General features: G+C 46.9%; 2 protein-coding genes across 3 annotated transcripts in view; one reads left to right on the plus strand and one right to left on the minus strand.

The window, feature by feature from the left end:
• Positions 1 to 716: 716 nt before the first annotated feature.
• Positions 717 to 16869, minus strand: AKAP10 (A-kinase anchoring protein 10). 2 transcript variants are annotated; one of them, XM_062507142.1, is made up of 14 exons: positions 16836 to 16869; positions 13117 to 13164; positions 10855 to 11037; positions 10045 to 10584; positions 8713 to 8811; positions 8199 to 8283; positions 7736 to 7859; positions 6551 to 6687; positions 5455 to 5599; positions 4579 to 4752; positions 3073 to 3182; positions 2647 to 2729; positions 2042 to 2094; positions 717 to 1468 (listed from the first exon to the last, which is right to left on the minus strand). In XM_062507142.1, the coding sequence occupies exons 1-14, from the start codon at positions 16855 to 16857 to the stop codon at positions 1244 to 1246; spliced, it is 2028 nt and encodes a 675-aa protein (XP_062363126.1). In that variant the 5' UTR covers positions 16858 to 16869; the 3' UTR covers positions 717 to 1243. The 2 variants fall into 2 exon arrangements, with proteins under 2 accessions (XP_062363126.1, XP_062363125.1); XM_062507141.1 differs by lacking the exons at positions 13117 to 13164; positions 16836 to 16869 and adding an exon at positions 11724 to 12741.
• Positions 16870 to 21129: 4260 nt separating this feature from the next.
• Positions 21130 to 24551, plus strand: part of LHFPL7 (LHFPL tetraspan subfamily member 7) — a 58628-nt gene continuing 55206 nt past the window's right edge. The window contains exon 1 of the mRNA XM_062506943.1: positions 21130 to 21417. Coding sequence (XP_062362927.1) covers positions 21130 to 21417 — 288 coding nt within the window. The remainder of the gene's footprint in view (positions 21418 to 24551) is intronic.

Genomic DNA, 24551 nt, shown 5'->3' on the forward strand with positions numbered 1-24551 from the left:
CCAGATATTTTGCTTAAAAGGTCTTTTTTTGAGACAGGGTCAAGTATTTGTGAAGTCGATCATAGTTTCTCAGTGACACATTTGTAAACTGCATCTTCATTTCAGAATCATCATTACTGTGAATGCCACGTACACCAGGGAAAAGTGTTTCTTCACTCTCCACAGTGGAGGTCCAGGATTACTTCTTTTTCATTATTCCTTAGAAATGAGGGAGATTCCAGCAGTTGGAGTAACAGTGCTTTGTTTTTATTGGCTGTGTTAAAGAATCCACAAATGGGGAAAGTTCACTCGTTCTCAAAGTGGAAAACCAGATTTCCTGTCCTGGAGTTTCTAAAATCATAGCTGGAAAAGGGAAAAACAGTTCATTTTACCCTAAAACATGCAAGGTGATTGCTCAATAGAAAGACATTTTGTATTTAAAAATGTTGAAGCCAGGTTTGTTTGAGTTTGGGGAAGAAAAAACCTAATCCAAACACATTCAACCTTTTGATTACTTTCTTAATTGAATCCAGAGCATCTGCAGCCATCTGAGACTTCTAAATACTCTGCTGAGTGACCTTTTCATCCAGGCAGACTGGAGTTGTATCATTTGCAGCCAAGCTATTAAGTGAAATCATTATACAAGTCATTTAAATGTTACTGCTCTATTAGAAAGAAAACACTCACACAAGTGAAACTATGGATCCACCCATTTGGATCCAATAACTGGGCTTTGGCACATGTTTACCTTCAATAACTGAACACAATGCAAGTTAATTTTAACAAACTCACATGCCTGAAAGTCAGAAGTACCAGACATTAACTTGGTAACCTGCCGTCACCAGTATTTCACAAAATCCAACTGCTACCTAAGAACCAAGCTACAGTTCTTAGACAGAGAACACAACACAGCCACTAAGCAACAATACACAAACCTATGGACAGGGCTACTGTATCTTTTTAAAGTCTGGATACAAAATTGTGTGAGTGCCCCCAGTGAGACAAATTCACAGCTGTTGAGTTTTACTGACACTTCAAGCAGAAATACCACTTCTGACTAAGAGGACACAGCAAGTGTGAGCTCAAGTAAGGAATTACACTTCATCCTGCAGCACAGATCACCCTTTTAACTAATTAGGCAGTTTGCAGACTCATTAAACTAAGACAAGTTTAATTCTTGCACAGGAGAACCACCGCAGGCATCTGTTGAGAAATTCCTACATCACACGTAGGCCGAAACACTTCCAACCTTTGTTTCTTCCTCTCATGCTCTGCTGGTTTGAACATTTACCAGCGTGGGTTTCAGCCACAGGAGGAAGGCAAGTGAGAGCTCTCTGCTCCTCCCACAGCCTGGCTGAAGCCAGCTGAAGACAGCAGCTTTTCCACCCCCTACCTTGGTGACCTTCTCCAAAGGCTGCTCACACTGCGCCTGCTGCATGACGTCGTTGACAATCATCTTTGCTATCCTCCAAGCCATCTCTTCTTGAGCCTGAAAAACACAGCCCAAAACACAGATAGCTTCAGGTTCTTAAAAGAAAAACACAGTGCTCTCAGCACAGCATTGGACTCACGACTCCATAACCTGTATCAACATACCCTCTCTCAATGGAAATGCACCTGGCTTCCAAGTACAGCGTTAACTTCAGTTATTGTACTTAAGGCTTGATGCAATTTCCAAGAAAGTTAGTGGAGATTTTAGATTTATTTCTTGGGGATTTGTCTAAGCCATCAGAGGGGGGAAAAATGCAGCCTGGAATCCATGTGCAATGGTCACTTCACCATAAAAATCAAACAGCACTTCTACCCCTACTTATAGATATATAAAACCACAATAAGAAAAATCCTGACTTCAAGCACATTCTTAATCAGTTCAACCAGCAAGCACTGGCAAAGAGCAAACAAATTTCACACATACATGCAATCAAGTTATATTTAGCACACAGAGTCTCCCTGTTCTTGGTGCAGCAAAAAAATACTCAGAGATAACAGCCAGGATTAAGAACATCAATACTTTATTTCTCTAAAGCACAAAGTCACAAGAAGAACATGAAAGAGGACGCACCTCATCTGTATTTCCTTGAACCCATTTCTTCATTGCTTGTGAAAACATGGACCCTGGTAGAGATAAAAACAACAAGCAAGTTATGTCAGCAAGAGTGAGGTACAAAACTAATTCCTTACACCCTTCTGAAGGGTTTGCTCTGCTGGCATTCAGGACATGGAGTGGCAGGAAAGACAAGGGACTGCCTGGAACCATCTGGACACTGAGCCTTTCCCAGAGCTGAAAAACAGCACCAGAAGCAAGTCCAAGCCTGGATGGGAAGCATGTGGAGACCTGCATTTCTTTTTCTTCTCAAGACCAAAGCTTTGAAGGTTTGATCACCAGCTCAGCTGCTGACACTTCCATTCCTGCCAGGTTCCATCAACAGCTCCAACTCCCACAAGCTGCTTATGCTCCCTGGAGTCCAGCTGGACCAGAAAAGCAGAATTTGGATAGGAAACTGGGCATAGATGGGTTTTGCCTCAGCACAGGCCAATCCCCCACTGCATCTCTGTTTGGCTTAAAACAGATCTGGAAAGAGTCAAACACTGCCTATGTAAACTCCAGCAGGGGAGTGAGCAGCTCTGCAGAGGTTTATAGAAATGGAGAGAAAGAGCAAAGCAAACCTTTTGATTTTTTGACATCAGGCTCTGGTTCAGATTCTCTGATGAACTGGCCCAGGTCACTGACTCTTCCAAACGTCATCTTCCTGAGGAAAGGAGTGAAGAACCATGTGGGTGATCAAAAGGACTTTGGCATTATGGAAAGCTATATTTGGCTACATACTTGGCCATATTTTGGAATCAAAGAGGAACAATAACTAAGAGAAAGAGAAAAACCAATTAGAAATATTTTCATGGCTGCCATTTTGGTCAAAGAGACATTCACCAGGTGTTAGATCACACTACTGAAATAAATTTAGTGTCAAATATTACGACATAGACTAAGATCTTGCATTCAGGCCTATTCTCCATGAAGGAGGACACAGCAAAAATGAAACAGAGGTGAAACATGTAACCAGAAAGGAAACAATACACTGAAATGAACCTTACCCTGCATATGTTCGTTGATACAAAGATTCTGGATCCAGACTTGCAGCATCTACAATTATTGCTTCATCAAAATTTTTCAGGATTTTAACATTAGCCTTTTTGACATTGGACTACAAATAAAAATTCTAAGTATTAGTGCCCAATGCAGACAACTACGAGCTTCTTAACAAAACTGTAATTTTAGTGCTTTTAACACAGATAAACCTCCATCAAATCTCTAAGCAAGAGTATAAAATAATTATTGTGTCTACACAGCCTTGAATTCCCAACTCATAGGACATTGTTTTTAGCAGAGGGATGATAAAGTTCTGTGGACAGGGCCAAAGACACAAAGCTCAGGTCAGCACACGCTGCTGCCTGAGCATTATCAGCTCCACAGATCCGTGTGTGCTCGTAAATCATTTGTTATGAGTCTGCAACATTCCTCTCCTGCTCTTGGTAAGCAATTCCCAAACACAGATGCCTCCCCCATGCACAGAGAACAAACATTTATCTTCTGGCCTGGAGTATTTATATAAGATTATGAAAAAAAAAAGAGCCAAGGAAACATCAGAGCAACAGCATGGAGGGCATAACACACAGCAATCCATTATTGCCTCAGCACAGAACAGGAACACCAATGGCAGCTCCTTTCCTGCTGCTCTTTATGCAAAAATATGCAGAGACCCAGAGATTCTCCTATTCAGACAAGCAGGAATGCACACCACAGAAAGCAGCACCTCATTTCCTAAATTGCCCAGTCAATTACCAGCAGTTCCTCCTGCTCAGAGGATCGAGCAGCAGGAGGCTTCAAGAACACAGATTTTATTTCCCACTTCACAGCTAGGGGAAGAATATTCCCTCCTTGCAAATTATGAGGTTTAAAAATAGTAAAAGCAGGTAGTACAGCTTCCAAGTAGCTGGAAAGCCAGGACATGACTAACACTGGTGTGGATACTGGATTTGAAACTCAGGGTAGCCCTGCAGAGTTCAATAAAAGCAGCACTTGCTTGGCTCTTCTGCTCTCAGCTGGGCTTGCAGTTTGAAGCTGCCCTGGTTACAGGCTAGCCAACATCTGCTCTGTGAGCAGATTGATGCCTTCAGCCCTGGAAAGGAGTTTACTCTTCAGGACAGAAGATCTGGCACTTTAAGAGAACTGAGTACACAAAGCTCACATGTTTATATTTAAATCTGATAGCATATTCACAAGTGTCAGTTTTCACCTAAAGTTGTAACTATGGTATTAACAAAATAATGTTATTTCTAATAACAAGCATTCTCAGATATTATGGCATCAGGAAAAAGTCCTCAGTAATAGTAGCAGCTTAATAAAGACATCAATGATGTGAAGAAGTAACAGCAGCACAAGGCTTTGGGTACAACAAATAGCAGAGACACTTCTGACAGAACTGAGCTGCAGGTAGATTAAACACACCCTAACACAAAACAGGTTTGAAATGAAAGTGGAATGGTGTTTCCTTACAGGGTAAAAATTTGGATATTGACACAGAAAACCCAAAGTGGTACCTGGGAGGCAGAGCCATCCGTGCTCCCTATGAAATCAGTGTCAGGAGAGCTACCAGGGCCATGAATACTCAGTGCAATGTTCCCTCCTGGGAATTCATCTCCTCGTACTGAATGGATGAGGTCATTCAAGTATTTGTAGTAAAGGTTGCTGGACAAGAAACCAGGTAGGAAAACCTGAGAGATAGGAAAAGTCCTCTTTAATCAAGACTGGTCTGCATACAAACATCTCAGTCCTTGTGTAGATGGAACACAAGTAAAAGCATACATGCATGGAATTATTGTGGATTAGCAAATGCATTGCTTTAAGTTTTAATCTTACTGCAAAATGACCAAACCCAACTGTCTATTAATTAAATCCCCCAGTAACTGGAACTGAAGTTTAGAGGAGCTTTTTTCCCCTCTAGAAACTTAAGCTTGACAGCCAAACAGGCTTTACAATTATTCTGTTTCACTGTTCATAATTCTCTGCAGCTCCAGAATCAAATCATTCATTTCTGGTATCTGGGTATCCCAGAGTTACATTATTAACCACAGCACCTGTATTAGACTTGCATACAACTCCTACTAAGAGGAAGGAAAATTTTTCTAAAGATATAAAATAAGCTGTTGATAGCAATTCACATGGGAGGAAATTCTGTTACTTCCATTAGACTGCAATAACCACCCGAGACAAACATTTTACAGAGCATTAACAGCAGCCAGTGGGTGGTATCTTCAAATCAGGCTGGAGAAAAGAGTCTGGCAGATTTTCCTGAAGCTGTTCTATTATCCAGGTAACAGGAAGTCAGTAAGGGAACAGGAGAAATCAGAGGCACACTATGGAAACCCCACATCACCTTCACTAAGTGTGAACCCCACTCTGAAGAAGGATCTCACCGTCTCCATGGTTGTCCATGCCTGCCTTAAGGGAGTGGTGAAGCAGTTGGGGAGAGGCCCCCCCTCCCTGCAGATGTTGGACTCAATCTCCAGCCTCACAGAGTCATCAAACCCCAGAGGATGCGTGGCCTGCAGGGAGAAGTACCTGGGGCAGGGCAAGGAAACAACACAAACAGGATTTGCAAACCTCTGCAAGTGCTCAGTGCCCACCTGTCCCCCAGACACTGCAAAAAAACCTGCACACACCTGGTCCCCACTGACTACAGGTGAGACACCCCCCTCCCAGAAACAGTTCTGAGAGCCCTGGCCCGAAACACAGATGAAGAACAGAGAATAGAAAACAGGAAAGGAGCAGGAAACACCCAGAAACATCCAAAGCAGCATAAGCTCTACTGCTCACATCCTTGCAAAAAGGAGTTTAAGGATGGGGGAATGATTGATGAACCGCTGAGTGAAGCATTTGCTTCCTCTCCAATTATTATTTCCTTCTTGGGTAATAACTCAAGTTGTGGTAGAGCCTCACACTTGAGATTAAGAACAAACATTTCCTGGAAGCAGCTGTGCTCTGTGTCTCCCAGCTGTCTTATTGCTAAAGTGAAACACAAAGTACAGGAAGAAAGTTCCTCTCCTGAAAGTCTGATATTAAAAAGGATCTGACTGCTTCCTTAAAAAAGGAAATAGTTCACAATACCAAGAACAAGCACTAGTTGGCTTTTATTATGTGTGAGAACAGTTTCTACAGCCTGCTTTATATGGATAACAGTATCTGAACAACAAGGTTTTTCTGCAGTGCTGTATCTGCTGTTATGCTTAAACCCCTTCCATTTTCAAATGGCAGCCAATCAGCTTTGATATTTCCCAACCAAACTCAAGCAATCAAGTAATATCCTGAGTTATGTTTAGAAATAGAATCCTTGTAAGGATTTCTCCTCATGTATATAAAAAAATGTGAAAAGTTCACGTGTGCAAACACATCAAAAGCCACCTTGATAAAATGCACCTCCAGCAGAACAGCCCAAGAGTGAGAGAAATTCCTTTTGCACAGCACAACACAAAACCACAAGTACAGAAACAAAGGATTGTTGAACTCCCTCACTTGTCATACAAAATCATGGCATCATTCTGTGCTTCTTGTCCATCATACTGGCCTTTTTTGGCAGCAAGCTGAGACTGGAAGTTATCTGCTGCCAACCAGAACTGCAATACATTAACTGCATCTTCCTTCTCCATGTACTGGAAGGGAAATCAGAAAAAGAAGAGATTAAAGAAGTTTTAACAAGAAACTTTTAATAATCTTTTCACTTCCTTCTTCCCATTTAGAACAAGAAACATAGGCCATATATTAGTGATGCAAAATTGTCACCAAGACATAATTTTTTGACTTTGTTTCAGACAGATTCAGCTTGCTTGGAGGCAAAAAAAAAAAAAAGAGAGAGACAGAATTTCTGACATTTCTTTTCTGTACTTCTTTTAACACTCAGTTTCCAAAAAACTATCTGTCTCATCCTAGGACAGGAAACACCATTTTCATGCTACATTTAGCTTATACTGTGCTCAGCACATTGTCTCAGCTTCCCAAGCTGCAGTTTCAAACTACATCAGCTTGTCAGACTGTCAGGACAAGTATGCCAAGAGCTGATTCCTTAAAGATGCAGGAGCCTGAAACTGTGAAATCTTTTATTTAACCTATCACATCACTAAAGCCTCTCCACATAGCACTGGTTATGATTTGTTCCCTGTAACAACACTTCAGGCATTAACAGTCACTACAATGTGAAGATTGTGATGACAATGTCAAAGCTTCTACAAAGCAAAGAGACTCTGAGAAGCATTCACTAACTGCAGAGGAAATCACAAATACTCATTCCATAACACAATGGACAGGTCTGAACATTTGAATTAGCTCTACATGGGGGCAGGAAAAAGTTCAATGCATTTTCTCTCAGAAAAAAATACACCTTGGGTTTTTTATTATACTAGACTCATAGAATTACAGAATTGTTTGGGTGGAATGGGACCCTAAAAATGATTCAGCTCCAACCCCCTGCCATGGGCAGGGACACCTTCCACTACCCCAGGTTGCTCCAAGTCTCATCCAACCTGGCCTTGGACACTTCCAGGGAACCAGAGGCAGCCACAGCTTCTCTGGGTACCCTGTGCCAGGGCCTCCCTACCCTCACAATTCCTTCCCAATATCCAACCTAAAGCCACCAAGGAATGAACAGAATTTTTTCATCTACTAGAAAGGGATCTAAAAGCAAACCCAAACGTTGACACTCACCTCAGAGAAGTAGAACAGGGCTGACTCACAGAACAGAATGTCAGCCAGATACACAGTCCCACTGGTCAGCACCTCAATCTGGTATTTACAGAAATGGTGACTCCGCAAAAACTCACTAAAGTGCCTGCACAGAAACAGGGACAATCAGTTATCAGGGTCAGCAGCACCCAAGGCACCCTCAGAAACAATTAGCTCTTGCCCAGAACTCTGATACTTTTGGTTGGATAAAAGCAAAACAAGCAGAAAACAGGGCGGGCTTGTAAATGGCACCAGAAGGAGATAAAGAACACAACAGTGTGAACAGCCAAGTTCAGCAGGAATGGGTTTGGAGGAGGGGATCTGAGCAGTTTCAAATACAGAAGACAGCACAAGAAAGTGCTGATATGGTTATGTCTCCATCAACATTTTTAACAGAACCTTTAGGATGAGAGACACAAGAACCCAAACCATTGCATCAACTCACTCTTGTTCCATTGCACTGAACACTATGGACTGTGCTGTAACAAAGCAGTTGGGATCCACTTGGCCATCCTCCCCACAGATCTTTGCTGCAAAGGAAGACCAGGTTAATTTTAACATGGATTTGGCTGATGGAGCTGAAAGGCACGAGCAAGGACTAGTTAATGAAAAATTGCAGTTCAAATCCACCAGAATCAGCTGGTTCTGACTAAGCCATCTTTCAAAGCTGGCCAAATAATAATAACATGGCTAAAGTATTTGATTGATCCATTTGATTGGATCCCCTCCATAACCACCAAGAATTCTTTCCCTAATTTAAACAAAATCTCTGAAAGATTTTATGAGGATATTCACAGCACTGCTGAAGGTTAGGTCCACTGATACTTGTAATCTTCTATCTTTTTACAGCTACCTTTAAAATTCATAAAAATAAAGATAAATACAAACGTGTGATGTATTAGTGACACATTTTTATGAGGACAGAGCTCTGAAATGAGGAAGCAGTTATTTATTCTTACCAACTATGTCATTTCTCATTGCTTCTGTAATAGGGATTGGTTTAGCAGCATCTGGAGAAATATATTTGGTAAAAGTCTTAACTGCATCCCGTTCTATACCTGTGGGGAAGAAACACAGAATCAAACTTGGAATTCCTTGGTATAAGTGAGTAACAAATATCTGCTCTTCAGAAAAGCAGGTGTCTAATTCTCAGTGATGAACCCACTTCCTCAGATGCACACCATAGTCCCAGAAGCAGCACCTTTCAGGCAAGTGAAATTCCCAGTTTTTAGCTCTCATCACAGAGAAGTCACTTGCATTATATGGGAATTACTAGGAAAAAAAACCTTAAAATTATATGCCTCAAACAAGTTGTGTTCTTTACACATCACCTTTTGAGACTTGGGACTCTGGTCTGGAAGAGAGGAAAAAAAATTACACTCAAATTTTTCTCAGATTTCTCAATAAGGACCCCGGGTTCTCAAATTCTTTTTAGACATCAGAAAGCAGAGGTGCTTTGATGACTAAAACATCATTTTCTTTGTTTAAGTGACTTTGGGGCTGAGGTTATGTTTTGTGGAGGCACATGATAAATAACTACATGAGAAAGACATACAGCAAGAAAAAGGGATGCAACACAAGGAAACAGTTGGGCAAACAAAAGGAACCAATATGAAGAAAGAAGTATTTCCCTTTTTGCCTGCAGACTTGCACAAATGAGGGAGGACTGAGTAGATGCAAAGTAGAGAAACGTTACTGTGCATGTAGCTCACTACCAAAAGGAAATATTTTAATTTCATCCTTACTTCCAGCAGCCTCTGAAGAAGTGGAATCCAAATGACAACAAATCAGTTACAAGGGGAGGAACTCTATCAAATAAATCCAAGAACAAAAACAGTACATTCCACACATAAATCTCCACAAGTCTCTTGCAACCACTACTTATATCATTTTATGCAATACAGGATATTTACCTTCCATGGCAAGTTAATTATTATTTCTCAGCCCCACCATCCAAACTTTCTGCAATTCTTTTAAGATGGGATGGTTGAGGGAAGAACTAGACATAGCAATGTTCATTTAATTTCTTATGAGTCCACATGGAAGAACAGAAGCAACCTAAGCTCATTGAGTACACAATGATTTTGAAGTCTCTTCAGCAGCTTTTTTATTTTTAAACAAGTCAAGCAATACACAACTGGAACTGTCCAGCAACAAGTTAACATCAGTGATACATAAAACTTTCTTCCTTGCAACACCACATCAGGCTTGCTGAGAACTGAGGCAGCTCCCTGCACAAAACCATTCTCCATTTCCCACCTGTTCAACCGAAGGGAACACACAGCACTTACTTTTCATGAGTTTTCCTGACAAGTCCTTTAGTGCAGAAGAGGGGCTGTTTCTATTTGATACTGAAAGCTTGGAAGATTCTTGCTGATCAGCTGGAAGAGAGTGAGTCCCTGTCTCTGGTTTCCTCAGAGCCAGAGCTGCGGTGCTGTGGCTCTCCCGCCCCGGCAGCCCCACGTGGTTCTGGCTGCTGGCAGTTCTGTCAGGCTCAGGATGGAGCAGCTGGGCTGAGCCAGAGCCCTCCAGTCTCTCCTCCAGCCACCCAGCAGGAGGAGAGGAGGCCAATTCCTGCTGTTTGGAGGGGGACACTGGCTCTGCCAGGGAGCTCTGCTTCACCGTGTTCAGGCTGTGCGCGCGGATGCGGGACCAGGTGGTGGAGTGGAAGCTCTCGGCCTCTAACCAAAATTTCACCAAGTGCTCCATCCTGCGCAGCTCCATGAACTGGATGAAGTAAGGGAGGGCTACATTGTCCTGCAGGACTTGTTCAAGGGTCTTGGAAAGGCTTGATTTGGTCTCTTGAGCCTGGTAGTTCAGACACGATCTGCCTAAAGGAAAACATGAAAGGGAGTGAGTTCACATTGTACCACACACGTGGGGGCTGCATACAGAAGTGTCCTGCCGTGAGACTGTGAAGAGGGAATTCCAACACAGTGACAAAGGAATTGTCTGTTCCCTTCAAAACCCTCTCAGGGTAACACAGATGCTACCGTAACAGCAGCCACACCTTTATTACCTATTTGTTTATCTGAATGGGATGGTGAATGTACCAGGAACACACAGAATAAAGAGAAAAGTTGACATCATTACAGCCTTACCTAAGTCTCCAAAGTGAGCAGCTTCCATGTGACTTGGCTGCTTCTTGAGGGCAGCTGTGCGGCTGCTGGAGAAGGAGTCCATGTTGGCAGAGATGGCATTGATGGCCACATGGCTTGGTCCTGCAGCCTCCAGCAAGGCATGATTCCTAGTGCTTCTCTGAGGGGAATGGATTGGCATTGGAGCTGGAATCAAGACAGGAGCTGTTAAAGCACAGGGACCCCAAGACCTCTTCTAAGCAATGCCCGATGCTAAGCACCCCAAAATATACCAGGGAGTTTGCAAGAGTCAGTCTCATTAAAACCTCACTGTACCACTGTGTGCCATCTTTGTTCAAGGGTCTGATTAAAGACCACAAGTTTTATTATTGCAAGAATGAACTCCCACCCACCTCCATCTTCCTTATTCAGTAGCAAATCAAGAGATGCCATGTCTAAGTTTACATGTGAAATATTCCTCAGCCTTCCTGCTTCCTTGATAACCACTACTTGTAACAACTTTAAACTCTGTCAGGAATTTAGTTTAGTCCTAATGCTCCTGCCAATCCATTTCCATGCCTTTTTGAAAGCTAAAATGTGTTTTAAAATCCTGAACTGCAAAGATATCTGTGAGGTTTATTTAATAAAAGTTATTTCTCAAAAATATTTCTGTTGCTTCTCTTTGGTTGCAAGAGTAAAAAAAAAAAAAAAACAAAAAAAAAACCAATAAGGAAATACCTCTGTTGAAACCCAGGGTTATAAACTTAACCCCCTCTGGCTGTTTCAGAACACAAGTGGCTGGAGCTCAAAAAGAACAAATAAGAACTTCCTCACACAAAACTCTGCTAATTGTTAATGGATAACAAAGCTGAGAAAAACCCAAACATGCTCACAGCAGATTCCAAAGCACTCAGGAAGCTGTGTCAGATGAAGATGTCATGCAGGGACACTCTGACTCAAAAAAAAAAACCAAAAAAAAAGCACATCAGATGAGCTGATTATCTCAGCACCTCCCAGGGATGTGTTCCATCAAGGTGTCAGGCAGCCTGGGCTTCATGACTTCCATGCTGCATCACTTTATTTTTATTGCCAATTTTATGACAGCAGTTGACAATTTCACACTTACATGTCACATCACAGATACCTCAGGAGCAATGGAAACATTTAAATTATTGCCAAGTGTTTGTGCAGTTGCAAGAATAGACACCAAGACACCACTTGCTGCTTCTTACAAATCCTCTGGGTATTTCATACCAGCAATAACGGAGACAATACCTTTTTTCCAAGGCCAAGGGATGGCAGCAGTGGGAAAATTCAGTGGAGGTTACTTGTGTAGTGCCAGAGCCACACTCCTCATAATGCCACAGGCTTTTGTTAATTAGATTTAAATTTAATTTTGTATTATCGACATTTGAGAAAAAAAATGTTCTACTCTCTCTAAGGGACAAACAAAAGTGTTCTCTGCTGCAGCAGCTCACAACGTGCAATACTACACATTTTCAAGTTTATTTTCAGGGTCACCATACTGGTAGTTGCACTGAAAGGTGAGGTGTGGCTATGAAATGGATGCAACTCACTGTTTCCTGCATTTCATTTGAAAGGCAGACCATCAAGGTGAAATAAGCCTGTAATTTTCTCTTGATGTGCAGATAACACATTACCAAGCACAGAAACAGGATTTTGTCTGAGGGTATAAAAGTAACAGATCAGATTCTGGCATTTACCTCATCTCCCTTCAGTACTGCAAAAAAAATCTGAAAGGATAAGCAACCTTGTTTTCCTACAGTTTATAAATCTCTTTTCTCCACCAAGATCTTTTCTCCTTTCCTAAGAGATTTAGCAGCAAGACTTCTGCACCACACACAGCAGCAGCAGAATGGCTCATTCAGGATTTAGATCTCTCTCACAAGCCCCACCAAAGCTGAATCTTCTGTAAATCAGACACAGTGAAGCTGGACTTTGCATCTGAGCAAGAAACTTCAGGAGCAATTTGTTGTGGATAAGGAACAAGCAGCACATGCAAGGTGACCAGACTGCCTGATCGCTTTGAATTAAAGCTCATGCCTGACATAACTTAATAACCTTCTGCACCTACACATTCAGCAAGATGAGGAGGAAAGATTAGTTACTATAAATACCCAGAAACAGAATTAAGTTCTGGGTTTAGTTTGGGTTTGATACACAGGTCAGATCTGTGCTCAGGAGAAAGGAAATGATCCTGTTGGGTAAAATAAAAATGGTGGATGACGGCAGAGATCTGATTTACAGACAGAAGTTTGATCTTACTGTTAATTGCTTTCACACCTGTGGTCTTTTCTTGTTCTTTGCCTTTCACTGTAAAATAGAAGGGAAAATGTTAATGCTATTTTGGGTCACTGGTGGCATTTACCTGAGAATGGACATAGAATTCCCAACATCAGCAAGTATCAGAGGCAGATGGAAACTATAATTTTGTTAAAACTGATTTCTTATTTAAATTGCACATCCAGTAACTGACAGAGGCTTTCAAAGTTTTTCTGTTGACTTATTTTCAAAAGCAAAACCTTATCATCCATTAATTAAGTTTAATGAAATACAGTCTGTTAAATTTCCATGGAGGAAGCTGTTTGCTGTCTATAGATTAAAGCTACATTCAGAGTGACTTTAATAAACAGCATGAACTGGGAAGAGTGGGAAAGGTGTGTTTTAAGTGTAAAGCACTGGCAGGTGCTCTCTGTGAACCAAAAATGACCTAAAAACAACATTTCACTTTGCTACAGGAAGAACAGCACAACACCCAACACTGAGGAGATGTGGGCTGGCTCTGGCTCCATGGAGCTGCTTCCATGCACATGATGGATACCACAGAAATGCTCTAGAAACTCCCTGCAAACAGTTAATTCTCTCACAAATAGTCTTGCTTAATCATCATCAAACCCCGGGTGAGCAACTGATGGGGAGATAACGGTATAAAAAGTCGGGATGGAAAAGCGCTCTGAGGATTTATTTTTTTTAATATTACTATTTTTTAAAGGAAGATCCTAAAGGAAGTGAAGGAGGCAATCTATTCAAAATGAAAATAAAGAAGCCCAAGCAGCACATAAACAGGATGGCAGAGAAACAAATGCAGAGGTGATACTGGAGAATGTGATCTACCAGAGAGGCAGCTCCAGGCAAGGATTATTACTACAAATAGGTCATCCCTGAACACCGACAGTGCAAGCCCTTCCTAAGGTAAGCACAAGGCACAGCACAATCCCACATTTACATCACAAAACGCATCAAAAAATCCCACCCGAAGCGTTCGTATACCGACCTAAGGATGTTAAATATTTTAAAGGGGAACTCCGGTCTCCGGTTACACAACTGCCCTGGCCCGGTGGCTGCAGCGCTGCCTGCCAGCCTCCCCTGCGAGCACAAGCGCTGCAGGGCTGCACACTGGCAACTCAGGGTCGGCAATTTCAGCTGCCAAGGAGCACGTTCTGTAGCAGTGGGGTTTAAGTGTCCATTAAAAGAGGCGGATTCTCTCCACACTGACCTCCTGCAGCCCGATGCAGCAGGAAGGGTAACCAGACTTTACATAACTGGAGCTGATGGACAGGAGACAAATCACCAAGGCACAGAGGGAGCCAAGCAACCTCTACGAACTCTCATCTTTCCCAAATCACTCCAATATTTCATCAAACCAGTTCCTAGCTATCAGCACAAATTCCTGGTTTCCACACCAGAGCCCTCTATAAGCCTATTTTCAGTTTAAATACCTCCCTTCCTTCTTTCCAAGCTACTCAGTTGCTCCCTAAATACCTACTTACTACTGGAAATAAGAAGTCCAGGGTCGTGTCCCAACCCTTCCCACACAGGCTGCCTCTGTCCCCCGCAGCTCTGAGCACAAACAAGTGACATCAGTAACAGGAGGGGACAAAATCAGCTCCAACCCAAGACAAATTTTAGAGAGTGAAGTTTCACTACATGAATTCACTTTCACTTCCCCCAAAAAGCGGATGCTGTGTGGTGCCTGTGTAAAACCAGAAGGAACCACAGAACACGGACTGAGGGTGAGATTTCCAGTGGCCAATCCCATTCCAAAGGTTGCCAAACCAGCACATGACGTTCCAGAGTTTTAATTCACATCTTGAAATGCTCTGAACAAACTCAAGAAGTATTCCCAGTGTGTGAACAGCACACAATAAACAAAGAGAAACTGCTGAGGCCAGCCAGGCTGTGGGACTACACGTTATTCCCAAGATATCCCCAGGGATGAGCTGTTCCACTGGCAGCAATTTCATAACGTGCCCTCAAGCACCCAGCTCACCTGTTATACTTTGATTTCTCAACCCATTATCCACCCTCAGTCTGACAGACCTTTATTTTAAGGCCCAAGCTATAAAAACACTTTATGTTTGGTTTTGATTTTTCTACAGGTCAATTGCTTTATGATCCTTGCTACGGTTTTATTTTAAATTAGTTTTAATTTCTACCCACTGCAATATCCTCTTAAACAATGACAGCTCACCCCAGGAACATTGGTGTCTGTAGGATTTTGAACTGCATGTGGCCAGAGTTTTATACTAAGCCTTAATGTGCTGCTTTCCTCACAGCTTCAGTTCAAATCTTCTCTAAAAGCCAAATCTAAAAACGGAGATCACACCAAGCAGTGCTTGTTTTATGCACAGCCCAGATGAAAGGCTGCTTTTCTCCTCTTCTTCACAGTGTCTCTCTTGGGCATTTAATGCTGATTTGCCTCTCTGACCAAAGATCCTTTAATCAAAGGAACACAGATCCTAAATTACACTTCTCAGATAATCAGACCTTTCATGGCTTTCTCCCTGAGAAAGTTTCCACCCAAGCTGACCTTGTCCCTGTGATCCCACGGCAGGATGGAACCTCAGCTCCACAATTCTCAATGAAGCAGCAGGACCTCTTTTTGAAGAGTTTATAACCACTATCAAAGTTTTATTCTGCAGCCCAACATTTGTATATAAACACCCCAAAAAGGATTATGACACACTCAAAGCCCTCAGTGGCTTTCACAGCCTTCAGATCTGCTAATAAGAACAGAAGTTTAGTCTCATTTCTCCCACAACTACTGCACTAACCTCCCCAAAGAGTGACATTTCCAGTGCTGCTGCTTTGGCTGAGCCAGATCCAGAGGATGTGTGAGCCAAGAGCATCAACATCACCCCAGGTACCATGTTCTTGTCTCCCAGGATGTGCATTTTGGATTCAGTAACCCAGAAAGGCTTCAGGACAGCACTGCATCAGAGGATCAGCAGTTGCATCGCTCGAGCTACAGCATCACGAGGAAACAGAACTTTCCCAAGGGGCCCTTTCTAAAAGATGCCACTTTCAACAAAAAACACTCAAACCACATCTGGGTGGGTTGAGAGCGGGCCCTGCTTGCAGCACAAGCATGAAGTGCCTTCAAAACACTGCACTCCCAGAGAACACTTAAATTGCACCCATTTGTACTGCTGGAGTATTATAAATATTTCAGGAGCCCTGATTTTCCCAGCCTGTGCTCCCTAACAGATCTATTACAAAATAAACTGCCAAGGACTGATTTGGCTTTGACGGAGAGCTCAGCGCGATGAGGTCCCTTTTTCACTGACATTTTCAGTTGGTGATGTACACTCTCAGCCCATTATATTTTTTACAAAGCCGGGTATGTCAGCGTAATGAAACATCATCCGTAAAGGACTCAGAGGCTCAAACCCCGCACGAAACGTGGGAGGTGCTACAGCCCCCTCCCGCCCCGGTCACCGTCCGGAGCCGCGGGCAGCCCGGGGGCCGCACCCGGCGGTCGCTGCCGCTCACCGGAGAGCCCCGGCGGCAGCCGAGCCCCTCGAGCCCTCCCGACCCCGCGGGAGGAACCGGGCGCCGGTACTGACCGTCATTGGCGGGGAGGCCGCTCCTCAGGGCCCGCGCGTCCTCGCGGGGCCCGGCAGCGATGCCCGGAGGGACAGGGCCGGGGCCCGGCAGCCGCGCGGGGGATGAGCCCGGCGGCCGCCCGCCCGCCGCCCCCCTACCTTTCCGCCTGAAGAAGGACATAGCGCCGGGGAGGGGGCGAGGCGGCCGCCGGGGCGGGGGAAGGCGGGAGGGAGGGAAGGCAGCGCGCCGGGTTCTATGAATGAGGCTGCTGCGCCCGCCCGCCGCCGCCGCCGCTCCCTCCGCCTCTTCCTCCCGCGGCGGCGCCCGCGGCCGCCATGTTGTCAACACCGGCCCCGCGCCCGCTTCCGGCAGCGCCGCCCGCGCGGCACGGCGGGATGCGGCCGCACTCAACATGGCCGCCCCGGCGTCGCGCCCGCCGGCCAATGGGAACGGGCGGGGCCGCCATGTTGGGTGAGGGCAAGGCGGGCGCGGGGCTCCGGGGCGGGGCGGCCATCTTTGATGAGGGCGGGGGGGCGCCGGCCGCCGTGAGGCGCCGGCCGCCATCTTGGCTGAGGGCACGGGTGACCTGGGGACTCTGCGGCAATTTGGGCGCGTCCCGTGGGCAGCAGGGACAGAGTCCTGAAAACGGGGGACAGCGGGCGAGCACCGTGGAGGGAGACCTCAGGGACGTGTCCAAAATATCCCCTTGGGGCATGGGGGCCGCAGCAGAGGAGACGGACGGACAGATGGGCACGCGGACAGCCGGACAGCGCCGGCAGCAGGCCGAGCCCCCGGCCGGGCCGTGAGGGCCCTGCAGGGCCGCGTCCCTGCAGGCCGTGTCTGTGCCGGTGCCTCGCGTGGTGCCGGGTGCTCCTTCATTCCACAACACAGCCACAAATCCCTGCCAGGCCACTCGGGACCTGGCGATCCATGTCCGATAAGAAACTTCCGTCTGCGCCCCGAATCCTGCCACAAGAATCCTGTTAATCATCCACCCGAGGCAAATCTGCTCTTCCCTCGCCTACCAAGGACGTTTGTCACCGTGACACAGCGCTTAGGTCGATACCCGAGATCTGTGATCCGAAAGCTTTACAAACCCTTCGTAAAGACTGCGATGATGGATTCTGGTCTGTGTGTGAGGGAGCTGAGGCACAGAGGCCGAGGGCAGCGGTGCCATGCCCGTGTCACCCCTCTCAGTGTCACCCCTGTCAGTGTCACCCTCTCAGTGTCACCCCCGTGCCCTCTAACTGTCCTGCCCTCGCTGCCTGAGCCGTGCCCAAACCATGTCATTAATAATCATTGAGGGACTTCCTGCTCCGTCTTTCATCCAAGCATTCCAAAGCTCTTTACAAACACTCAGTAATTAAGACTCATAAATTGTAAATAGCATAAAAGGTACGTGGGGATCTTCCAGGGATGGAGCCGTCTCCTGGGCAGGATGGTGCCGCTGATCAACACCCTGTAGCAACTGCATTTTCTCTTTTGATATTATTTTTGTTAACTGGTGCTCTTTGATACAGTTTTGTACACATGCCCAGAGGCTGGCTGGAGCATAATGAACTATTCTATATGGTTTCTGCATAATGAATGGAATTATTTAATTGGCACATAACCTCAGAGACTGCTAATAGATTAAAACATTCTGAAGATGAGCAAATTGGGAAGAATGGGATGACTCAGGGAACACTAAATTAACATCTTCTGCCAAAAATTTCGCACCCAATCCTCTTGGGTTTCAGGGTATACGTGGGGGTTGAACAAGGATGCAATGATTTACACAAGAGTTTGACATTAATTACCTTTCCTGGACTGAAATTTTCTCTAATTTTTGGGAATTCAGAAGGGCTGAAGCTCCAATGCAGAGTTGCTCAATCAGCCTTGGATCTCTATCTGAACTGGAAGTGTGAGTGACAGCAGGTGCTGGAGTCTTTAACAGAACATGACAGTTTAATTATCTGAGCAATCAGTTAAATATGACTTCAGGACATGGGTTGGCCAATGCCAGAGAAGCTGAGGGACTCCTCCCTAAATTAAAATAAAAAAAAAACCAAAAACAAAACCAAAACTGTCTCGCTGCTTGACTCTTCCCTTTGCACAGCTAGAAAAATAAGTAAACTTTAATATTTGAAAATATCTGAATGGACTGATCATGTTTGGGCAGATATAATAAAGCGGATTTTTTTTTTTTGTCATCTTTGTTAATTAATCACAGGACACTGCTCTGCTCAATTACAGCACAAAACCACAAATGTAACAAATGTTAAAGGCCATTCCCATTTCTCCCATCTTTGGGACAGTCCATTAATTCCCATTGGAATTAATGGAATCCCATTGGGATTCTCTCTCATATATAGAATTCTCACTACTTTGGGTGTAGAAATACTAAAAAATATATGAATAAGGATTTTAACAGCTGAGATCTTACTCTAGAATAAATAATAATGTCCTAAACACATCAAGAGCCAAGGATGTCTTTTCACAGAAACTCATAGAGCCTTCAATTAGAGACTTGTATTTTTCTCCTTTTTATTTTTTTTTTTTTTTAATGGGAAAACAAGTGTCTGCATGCACACACAAAATTCCTGGCAAATTTGGCTGTGGCTGACCTCAGCCCATGAACCCTCATGGGAACAGGAGGGTTGGTACCTGTGCTGAGCATTTCAAAGAAGGGAATTCTCCCACGTCCCAGCCTGGCAAAAATTATCTGCTTTTATTGAAACATTGCAATCCCTCCCTGTCTCCTTCCACTGAGCACATTCCCAGGGAGAGAGGTTTCTTCCTCCTGGGCACAAGCAAGGAGTGAAAAGTCTCTGCCTGACTCAGTGAGTGAGTTAAAACTCGAGGTTTGAAGTGTAAATTTGGGGTAAAAAGGTAAAAGAAGGTTTTAAAAAAGGTTTAAAAAGGGTAAAAAAAGTGTAAAAAAAAAAAAGGTTTAAAATAAAAAGGGTTCACTGCCAGCTGCTGCAGATGTGCTGGGTAGCAGAGCTCTGGGAAGCAGCACTGAGCAGGAGAAAGCAGAAAATCCAAATCCCCAACTCCAGGTCCTGAGCTCTTCCCAGCCCTGCCGCGGGCTGCTCCTGCAGGAACGGAGCCTTTTCTGCAGGGCTTCGGAGCCACTCCGGAATTATTCTGAATTAGCGACAGCAAACGGGCTCGCTGGCACCTCCGCTCCGCCCAGATGGCATCGCCAGCGCTCTGTGGGACTCACCTCAGATGACCCTTCTCCATTCCAGCGTTTTCCCCAAGTTCTTGGCCATTCTATGGCGTCATAAATACTTGAAAAATAATAATCTAGTTTAACACCATCTTCTCTTTCTCCGTTTTTCTTTTTTTTTCCCTCGCCTTTTGCCTTTTGCCATCGCTGCACAGCACTCCGGGCGCACACCAGGAGAGGGTGCCAAGCCCCCGGCTTCTGCTGCCGGGATCCGCACGGGCTTCCCGGCACTCGGAGCCGTCTCCAAGCGCTGGGCTTAAAACACCAACCAACGCACCCTGGATGCAAAGGAAAACAGTGGTGGTTTTTTTGTTGTTGTTGTTGGGTTTTTTTGGGTTTTTTTTTTTTGCCAAAAGCTGCCCAAATGTCTTTAACTGTTTCAGCGCTATCGGCAATAAGTGTCCGAACCCCACCTGAGGATATTAGCGCAGGATAAAGGTTTTTTTTTTTGGCTAGATTTAAAAACGGGTCTGATTCTTTATGCGGCTGATGGACAGTGGGACCGCTCGGCGGAAGAGCTGAGCTCCTAGAGATGGAGAAAATCCGTAAAATCTGCGAGGCGCAAACATAAGACATCAATCCGTGCTGCACAGGCACCGTGAGGTTTAGCAGGAATAAAACCTGATCCATGAAGTTTTTGGAATGACTGTTGTAAAAATCCATCTGCATTGGGAGGCGCAGCTTTTATACCTCGAGTAAGCGCAGGCTCCGGGGAAGCCGCTCTGCCTCCAACACCTTGGAGAAAGAGAAACCTGCGGGATTAGAGGATAACACTGCCCGAGTCCGAGACCTCCCTGCCATTTAAACCTGCGGGTTTAAATCCCCCGCGCTGTGAGAATTCCCCGCGCTCCGCACGCGTGTCCCCGTCCGGGAGAGCTGCAGGAGCGGAGCCGCAGCATCGCCGCTGCGGGCACGGAGGGAGGGTTAAAAATACCGCCGATAATCAACCGCAGGGAATAACCCGACCCTTTCGGGGCCGCTGCGCGGCCTGCAGCGGGCAGACACAGGGCGTGAAACCCCCCAAGAACCGTGCGCGCAGGTGACCCCGCTGCCCCCGCCCCGGATTCCCCCCGCCCGCCGCGGGTGTCGCAACCGCGCCCGTGCTCAGCCGCGCCCCGCGGGGGGAGCGGCGCAGGGAGCGCGCAGGGAGCGCGCAGGGAACGCGCAGGGAACGCGCAGGGAGCGCGGGCAGCGCTGCCGGCCCCGCGCCCGGCCCCGCCGGCCGCCCCGCGCCGCCGATGCTGTCGGTGCCGGTGCCGGTGGCGGGCGCGGGGGCGGCGCGGGGCGCGGGTTCCCTGCCCCGCCGGCGCACCATGTGCAGCGGGGTCGGCTGCTTCTGGGCGCTGCTCTCCGCCGGCCTCTTGGCCGCCTGTGCCGCCGCCTTCCTCTCGCCGGCCTGGCTGCTGCCGCCCGGCCGAGCCGCCGCCGGCTTCGGCTTGCTCTGGCGCTGTGCGGGGCCGCCCCGCGGCTGCCACGGCTCCGCCGGACCCGGCGGCTTCGGAGACATCCCCTCCGGTTCCTGGCAGGTGAGCGCCTCCCCGCCGCGGCACCCCCCACCGCCTCTCCCGGCTATCCCCCGTCAGCTCCCCGACATCCCGCCTGCCCTTCCCTGGACTCCCCGGCGTCTCCCGTCACCTCCCCGACATCACCCGTGTCTGCTTCTGGCTCTCCGGCATCCCTCATCGCCCCCCCGGCATCCCCAGACGCCTGCTTCGAGCTCACCGGCATCCCCCATCACTTCCCCTACATCCCCCCTTGCCTGCTTTGGGTTCCTCGGCGTCACTCCATCACCTCCTGCCTTCCCCCAGACCTGCTCCAGGCTCTCCAGTATCTCTCTGTCCCCCTCGCGTCCCTAAGATCCTCCTGTCATCACCCCAGCGTCCCTTGTCCTGTCTTCCAGACCGGCTCCAGTCGGCATCCCTATCCTGCCCAGGCTTCTCCTGCATCCCCCGTGCTGCCCTCGAGCATCCTCTGCATCTCCCCGTGCTCTCTCCAGAGTCCCTTTCATCTTCTGCATCCCACCCGTCCTGCCTCTGGGCATCTCCTCAGCATCCCTTGGGTATCCCGTGGTCCCTGTGGGGTCACATCCCTCTTTAGGATGCTTGGCTTTTCTCGGGGTGCTGCGTGGAACCCCCGTGCCAGCGTGGCGGTCAGTGCAGCCCCAGCGTGACCGCGGTGCAGGTCCCGGCAGTAGCCCCGGCAGTGCCGCGGGGCTGACCCGGCCACCCTGCCCTGCCGGGACCCCAAATCCCCCGCCCTGCCCGGGGAGGCTCCTGCTGGGTGTGCGGGAGGGACTCAGGGGGCAGCTGGAGAGGTTCCTGTGCTGAGCATCACTCGCCGGCTGAGTTTGCTGCCAGGAGGGAGCAGGGAGGTGGCTGAAACTGCTGCTCATGGGACACGTGGATCCAGAAAACGAGCGTGGATGCGGGGGACCGTGGCTGTCCCCCTGCCCGGACACCCGGGGTGATGCCCTTGCCAGGTTTTGCGAAGGAAGGAGGCCCAGACCCCCCCGGTAGCCCCATGGGGCCCGGGGTTGCTGTGGTGTCCCGGGGTGACAAAGAGCCTCCCGTCACACTGGGTGTGTGCAGGGACCGCACAAAGCCCGGCCCGGCATCCCGCTTGCCCCTGCCCTTTCTCCCTCCTCTCCCTTCATTCTCAGCTTCTTACCCCAGGGCTGTGAGTGTGAAATCCCTGCCTCTGCTCGGAGCACACGAGCTTGGACTCGCTCCAGATCACAGTGTGGCAGGATCCCCAAACCAGAGCTGCATCCCCGGCAGGTCGTGGCTGTGCCGGGCACAAAGGGTGTCAGCAGCTGGATTTCTCAGCCTGCCATGGAGCTGCGCTGTTATCTCTCCCAGGACACCAGGGCTGCGATTGCTTAAATCTCATCACGGTCCTTAAAATTGGCATTAGAGACAAATATTGTGAATTGCAAAGAAAAGAACCAGCTGTATAAACTCCTTCCTATTTATATAAAAAGGTGCAAAAATGCTCTTGTTTCCATGGGCTGGCCTTTGTTCAGATGTTTTTGCAAATGTGATGCAGATAAACACTTCCAAGTAATAACAAACTTTAAAGATAAGAACGAAGCTCAGCAGTGACTCGTTTGAACAAGCTTCAGCCTCTGAAAACACTGAGATCCAGAATATAATGTAGCACAAAGTCTCTGAGTTCCTGAGCTTGGCCTGAGGAAGACATGAATAACCACAGCACTGGTGACATGTCCGCAGCACCTTTATTAATACCACCCAAATAATTAATGAACAACAACCAGTGCAGACTCTTTCAGAAGGGCTCCCTTACCGGCTTTCTGCCATGATGAGGGGGGGAATACCTGTTGTGATGGTTATTTGATGGGCTGGAATATAATAAAACAGTCCTGACAGCTTTGCTGAGGCAGGCGACAGCTTTGGCTTTCTTGCATGAGCAGCCTCGGAGCCCGCACGCCTCGGTGCTCAGCACGGGGGGAGCCGAGTGTTGGGAACCCTGTCCACGACTTCAAACAGGAGATTTCTCTCCGTTTTGGAGAGATGGGGAAATCGTGTCTCTTTTTCCTTTGCTTTCAAAGCCGTGACGTTCATTTCCAATCTTTCCTACGATCTGATGGGTAGCTCTGTCTTTAAATGAAAGCCGAACGTGGACAGGAATCTGTGAGCTCCTGGAAAGAGCCTGCAGCGTTTGCTGAAGTGGAGTTTGCTGGCAGGAGGGTGGGAGCTGGGGCTGCCGGGGGCAAAGGGATCTAAAATTGATGGGCTCAGGAGCTCTTCTAGAGTGGAGCTGGGGGCACATCTGGGGATGCTGAGCACACCTGGGGAGGATGCTGAGCACACCTGGGGAGGATGCTGAGCCCACCCGCAGCCGGGATGTCCATCCCTGGGGAGCATTGTTCTTTTTTGTTTCCTACAGCGTGCAGGCTCGCTGCTGTTCTAGTGTTTCCCTGCTCCAATGTGCCGATTTGTCGAAGGGGTGGGGGAGAGTTCAGTCCTGCAAATGATCGTTAATGCCAGTTGTGTGTGCACTTGGGGGATTATGTTAATCATGCTACAAATGATGCTTTGAATCATGTCTGGAGGTTAATTAACATGCCTTTCTTCTCTTAAGAGGGCCTTCATGTCTGCTTAGAGTTGCTGGCTTTTTTCTGGTTCCTTTCATAATTACTTTGCAGCTCTATAATATCATGGGTACCTTTAATTTCACCCTGTCAGTGGTGCTGGGGCTTTGCACTGAGCTCAGCCTCATGATGGTTATTTGATGGGGTGGAATATAATAAAATATCCCTGATGACTGCAGATGTTGTGGACAGGATGAGACCTTGCAGGAGCTGATGGAAACTTGAGAGGATTTGGCTGGAGCCAGAGAGGAGAAAGGATGGTGATGGTGATATTGCCCAGCCAATTTGTGAGTGAGGCCCTTAGGATAAGGGATGACTTGGAGCTGTGAGGGCTGGAGAGGGACATCCCAAGGTGTGCAGGTACCCTGGGAAGAGGGGACTGCTCTAGGGAGGCTAAATGGAAAAAAAAACAAGTGAACTTTTGAGTTCTTAGTGGTTTCATTGCATCTCACGATTTTTCTTTTTCCTGGTGCCAGATCACTGTGTACGTGCAAAATAGTGCTTCATCCTCAGTTAATTTATTTTCTCTTTCAGTGGGAGCATTTGGCT

Source organism: Cinclus cinclus, chromosome 22 (assembly GCF_963662255.1).
Source record: "Cinclus cinclus chromosome 22, bCinCin1.1, whole genome shotgun sequence".
NCBI lineage: Eukaryota > Metazoa > Chordata > Aves > Passeriformes > Cinclidae > Cinclus > Cinclus cinclus.